Genomic DNA, 5000 nt, shown 5'->3' with positions numbered 1-5000 from the left:
CATTTCTTAACCAGCCTCATCATCTATCAGTAATTTTGGCCCTCTTCCATCCCCTCCCCGCCCCGTCCACTCCCATTTCTTACTGTAGCCGCCCGCCCCCAGCATCGCTATCGAATCGTTCCCAAATTATATTTTAACGTGGTTGTTGTATGAATTCTGGTCTGTAAACACCTCTCTTTCCCTTTCTTTTCTTTCTTTCTTTGTTTAATTGTGAGGAACCGTGGCCTGCGGGGTTTGGACAGTGATGGCAAAGGTACGGAAGGAGGTGAACGACATCCTTTTGATTATTAATTATGGCCTTCTATCTTTGATTTCCATCCCTCATCTTTCACCTCTCCCTACCTCTTCCAATGCTCGGTAAGTTTCCAACCCAATTCCCATTTCTCATCCACCTAAAAGCCTGGCTAACATCCATCCTTTCTCAGCTCCGCTCGTGACACATTTCCGCCGACTACACAGACTACAAATCACAAGTACTTCTTCCATTGTCCTCCCTCCGCCTTACTGTTTAGGCATGACAGGTATCCCTTTCAAGGAGGGCTATCTGCACTTCGACTGGCGCTGGCGAGATTTAATCTGATGTCGCCCTTTGGCCCCCGCTTTCGGTCGTCGGTCGGGATGGAAATATCTTACATCAAGAGTCAAAGGATCGTTTTCCCTCTCCCATCCTTCTTCATCCTAAAGTACGTTGTATCCCTCGTACTTACAGACTGGCCGGATTAGTCGCCCATAGCGAGTGGATGTTACAAAGGATCAATTCCCATCTCCTCTATCGTATCATCCCATCTGCCGCCTGCTATCGAACAGACGGAAGCATAGACTCGGTAATACGCTGCCCCGAATGCGCTTTGAGTGAAGGCAAAGGGAGATCCGGGTCTTTGTTCTCCTCGTTGCATTTCCTCCGTCATTTTTTACCTTTGGCACTCTATCACTTTCATCTATTACTGTTACTTACCATTTTACTCATCATCACTGACCTTTTATGGGCTCACTATCAACCTACTAATCCCTGTTCGCTCGAAGCCTCGAAGCTAGATTGCAAAAGGTCGTCGATCTTCGCTCTTCCTCTCTTTTCTCTCTTCCCGCTTCCCCCCATCAGGCCAAGCTCTTTATACTTCACCTCAAGGCTTAATCATCCACCGCCTTTCCCGACCTCTTTCCTGTTCCTCCTCTTTCAACACGAAAATGCCAGCCATCATCCCATTCTTCATCCCAGACACGTCCCCCATATTCACTTATACTTCCACTTCGTCTTCGCTCTCTAATACGTTCAACGCCACCTCTACCTCCACTTCTTCCAAGGGTACAGACATAACAGACTCGGCAGTGGCAGAGGTGAAAGGGGAAGGAGGATGGATAGCGGCCTATAGCCCGATAGGCAATGGATATGATCAAACGTTCCATTATGGACAAGGAGTGATTTCTGGCAACTTTAGTGGTGCGTCCGTCACATCCCTCATTTCCCATTATCATATCCATCCGTCCTTGTGTGAGAATCCCCCCCCCAAAGCTGATAGAACAATGTGACGGGGATGGGATAAAACAGCCTCTGCTCTAAAGTTTTACACATCTTCGAAATCATCCAATTCCTCTGCGGCATCGTTGTCTTGTCCAGCTGAATATCGGCTCAATGCGTCTTCGACTTGGTCATCTGCCTGTGCCTCATCCTCTTCCTCCGCGTCAGCAGATGAAAAGGAGAACGGGAAAGGCGATGGGGAGGGGGATGGCGATGAGTATGTGATTGATAATTTGCCAGCAGGCACTCATCAAGTCGAGTTGAGGTCCGTAGGAGGAAATGTAGAGTTTTTGGGGATTGGCGGGTTGTTGGATGTTGGTTCTTCTGGAAAGTGAGTCCATTTGAGTGCTGCTTGTAGCTTTTAGAAAAGCTCGAGCAGGAGAGAGAGAGAGATGGAAGAAGGGAACTGAAGGATGGGTTTATCTTGTAGGATGTCAAACCTTACTGTCGACAACACTTCTCCCTCATTCATCTACTCTTCTTCCTCTTCGTGGTCTCAGCTCTCCTCTCCTATTTCCTCTGCCTCCTCTTCTTCTGGAAACTCCTCTTTCACATCACTGTTTAACACGACGATTGACAACTTTTACAACGAGACAATGAGTATCACAACGGAAGAAGGCGCAAAGGTGGAATTAAACTTTGAGGGGGAAGCGATTTATGTCTATGGGTTTTCAAGTGTTAATGGAGGAAAGGGAGAGGTATGGCTGGATGGGGTTTTGCAGGGGAGTTTAAATATGATTGTGAGTCTTCATACATCTCTCCCACACTTTTCTTTATCTAGACAGGTGCAGGTAGGATAAGCTGACATAAGAATGTCGATTTACCGTAGATGCCCTGGGATTCCTATTCATCCTTACTTTACGTCGGTAGTGGATTCAGTGCATCCAACCACACCCTTACGATCACAAATACTTTTCCGGGTGGGCAACTTGTGATTGATTACGTTCTTTTAACTGTGAAGACTTCTTCCTCGTACGTCCGTCTCCAATCTTTCTCTTCTAAATTTACAACAGGTACTTTTGGCTGATCAATTTGATGTGCAGAACGTCACACCTTGTTCTCATTGTCGGGATAATAGGGGGCACATCTGCCTTTTTCCTTATTTTGGGAGCTATCGCTTACATCCTCTACGTCCGACGCCGCCTCCCTGTCAGCCAAAGGAATGGCCAGCCGCGGTACGCCTTTTCCAAGGGATACGGCAACAGGGACTACATGTCGCAAGACGCTGGGAGCAAAGTCGACTTGTGGCGAAAGATGATGGGCGGGACAAGTACACCGGGTGATAGTCTGACTGCGAGTTCGGCGGCGCCGACACCGATATCTTTTGCCAAGGATGGGGGGGTGAACCTCACCCCCGGCAGTGGGAGTGGGATGGGTACAGATAGGAGTCCGACACCAGAATATCCCGATTATGTCCCTTATCGAGGACCTATCGAACCCCATCCCCCCCACACCGCCAGCTTTTCAATTCCCGGCTCGGGACAAGAAAAAGTCTTAGCCTATACGGGGATGACGGCCTCCCCATTATCTTCTGCTGGCGGAAGAATGGGATCAACCAGGTCAAGTTCAAGCAGGTCAAGTACACCGCGCCTACCGTTAGTAGCGGGAGCGAACCCGAGTGCGACAGGGTGGTTGTTAGCGCGGGGGGGGCAGCAGGCGTGGAACATTTCGCCGATATCGAGTAGAGAGGGAGGAGAAGGGCTGAGTAGGGATGGGAGTCAGAGTACGAACAGGAGTGGGGGAAGTAGGGCCGCCTCTCTGGAGAGTTGGTCTGCTGGAGAGTCGAGAAGGGATAGGGATAGAGAAAGAGAAGACGGGTTTGATGAGATTGTGTTGGTTGACCACCAAGCCCCGGTCAGCCCACCGCCATTCTCGGGTGTAACTTGTCCCTCTTCTCGATCTGGAAGGAGTACCGGCACCGGTACCAAGATCGTCCCACAATCTCCAACATCAAGCATCTCAACACCTTCTTCACTAGGATTATCGGGCATCCAAGCTCGAGCTGTACCAGCTTCGAGGTCTGTAGCGAGGTTATGGCCTGCAAGGGATGCTGTACCGTCATCGTATCGAGTAGATTCGTCTTTCCGGCGGGGTATGTCTGCGCTCAGCTCCGCTTCTCTCGCTCTCAATCCATCCACGTCAGTTGACGCCCTCCCACATGCACCTCCTAACAGCACTTCCTCCCCGACTTTGCGGAGAGGGGTCAGCATTAAATCCATCAAGACGATGCGGTCCTTCTTTTCTGGGCTGATCTTCCTGCCCCCATCGTCTAACGCTGGTGCCGTGGGTTTGGGCGGGAATGGGGCATCACCGATCCCGAGTAGTCCTGCATTACCCATGACAGCTGCAAGACCCGATAGCGGGATCTTCCCCGTCTTTGGGGGTCTATCAAGAGGGCCATCAAAGGTGGATAGGGGCAGGGTCCCAAAAGGATACTCGAACACTAGTTCAACTGTCCCGCCCGCCCCTAGATCCGGATCCACTTCCAAACAACACCACACTCCTGCTTTACCTATTATCAGGTCAGGTAATGGCTCGAGCCTTCAAAGACACGGCGCAGAGGAGGAAGAAGAAGAAAGGGGTGATGGATCGCCTCATTTCTTCATTGAGCTGAATCCGAACAGCCCGATCATGGCTAGCAGACCTGCTAGTTTATGGACGAGGTATACTAGGGCTAGTGGACCAGGGTTCCATGGCACTTGGGAGCCGTAGGTTTGATACAAAGAACTATATGCATTTTCATTTTAGGACCCTATCCGTCCGAACTCGGAGTTGGTGAAACTGGCCGTTGCGCTGTGCCAAATCTTTGCGTGACTATCCAAGGAAATATCATTACGTAGGTCCTTCCAACCCTATTTTTGCCTAATATATAGGGCATCTAGAGTCGTCTGTGATGTCTACTGACGCATTTATTTAGCCACCGGCAGGAAAATGCACTCCACAATAACAGACAGCCACAATAACGAATAGACGTGACAGCCACGCACGCACGCAGAAGATCGATACTCGAGTACTGTCAAGCCTCTGACGCGCTTGTGGAAGCGGACTACACTCACATGTCCGTACAGGTGGAAAAACCAATGAAAAAATGAAAAAAGGACAAAAACAAATTTGTCCCGCGCCCGAGGGAAGAACCAAAAGAAAAAACGAGAATAAAAGTGTAATAAGAAACGCAAAGCGGGGATCTCCGCCCGTCCATGGAGTTTTGGCACGAGGCCCGATAGAGGGTCCTGCCCACGCCACGGTCACCAGCCATTGCGCCAAACTTGTTGCACCTTCCTTCCAGCTCCTCTCCTCGTGCCCATTGATCTTCCCCCAGTGCTCTCATACTCGCCACACGGGATACTTCCACCAGCTACAGCTCTCTCCACGCTCAACACACGCCCACAGCCGCAACCCACAGTGGTACGTCAAGTTCTTCACCTTCTATCCAGTCTTTCAGTCTGTTGTTCCCACACATCATTTCCACACTCCGCACGATCGT

The 5000-nt window shown here is 50.1% G+C and overlaps 4 protein-coding genes across 4 annotated transcripts in view; all 4 read left to right on the top strand.

Moving 5' to 3' along the window:
• The window catches only part of CNJ00500 (hypothetical protein), a 1511-nt gene extending 1343 nt beyond the window's left edge, over positions 1-168 (top strand). The window contains exon 6 of the mRNA XM_024657918.1: positions 1-168. This exon is cut by the window's left edge and continues 508 nt beyond it. The gene's annotated coding sequence lies outside the window, so the exon portion shown is untranslated.
• A 59-nt stretch (positions 169-227) lies between these two features.
• CNJ00495 (hypothetical protein) lies at positions 228-816 on the top strand. The gene is made up of 2 exons (XM_024658751.1): positions 228-357; positions 426-816. Exons 1-2 carry the CDS (start codon positions 245-247, stop codon positions 721-723), a joined length of 411 nt encoding a protein of 136 aa, XP_024514433.1. The 5' UTR covers positions 228-244; the 3' UTR covers positions 724-816.
• A 27-nt stretch (positions 817-843) lies between these two features.
• Positions 844-4264, top strand: CNJ00493 (hypothetical protein). The gene is made up of 5 exons (XM_024658750.1): positions 844-1438; positions 1547-1847; positions 1947-2256; positions 2346-2488; positions 2560-4264. The coding sequence occupies exons 1-5, from the start codon at positions 1186-1188 to the stop codon at positions 4226-4228; spliced, it is 2676 nt and encodes an 891-aa protein (XP_024514432.1). The 5' UTR covers positions 844-1185; the 3' UTR covers positions 4229-4264.
• Positions 4265-4818: 554 nt separating this feature from the next.
• CNJ00490 (Eukaryotic translation initiation factor 2C 2, putative) overlaps positions 4819-5000 on the top strand; it is a 4131-nt gene continuing 3949 nt past the window's right edge. The window contains exon 1 of the mRNA XM_567302.1: positions 4819-4921. The gene's annotated coding sequence lies outside the window, so the exon portion shown is untranslated. The remainder of the gene's footprint in view (positions 4922-5000) is intronic.

This window comes from Cryptococcus neoformans (assembly GCF_000091045.1).
Source record: "Cryptococcus neoformans var. neoformans JEC21 chromosome 10 sequence".
In the NCBI taxonomy this organism is placed as follows: Eukaryota; Fungi; Basidiomycota; class Tremellomycetes; order Tremellales; family Cryptococcaceae; genus Cryptococcus; species Cryptococcus deneoformans.
The sequence above is the reverse complement of the archived record's forward strand: the minus strand, read 5'-3'. Positions and strand labels throughout refer to the sequence as shown.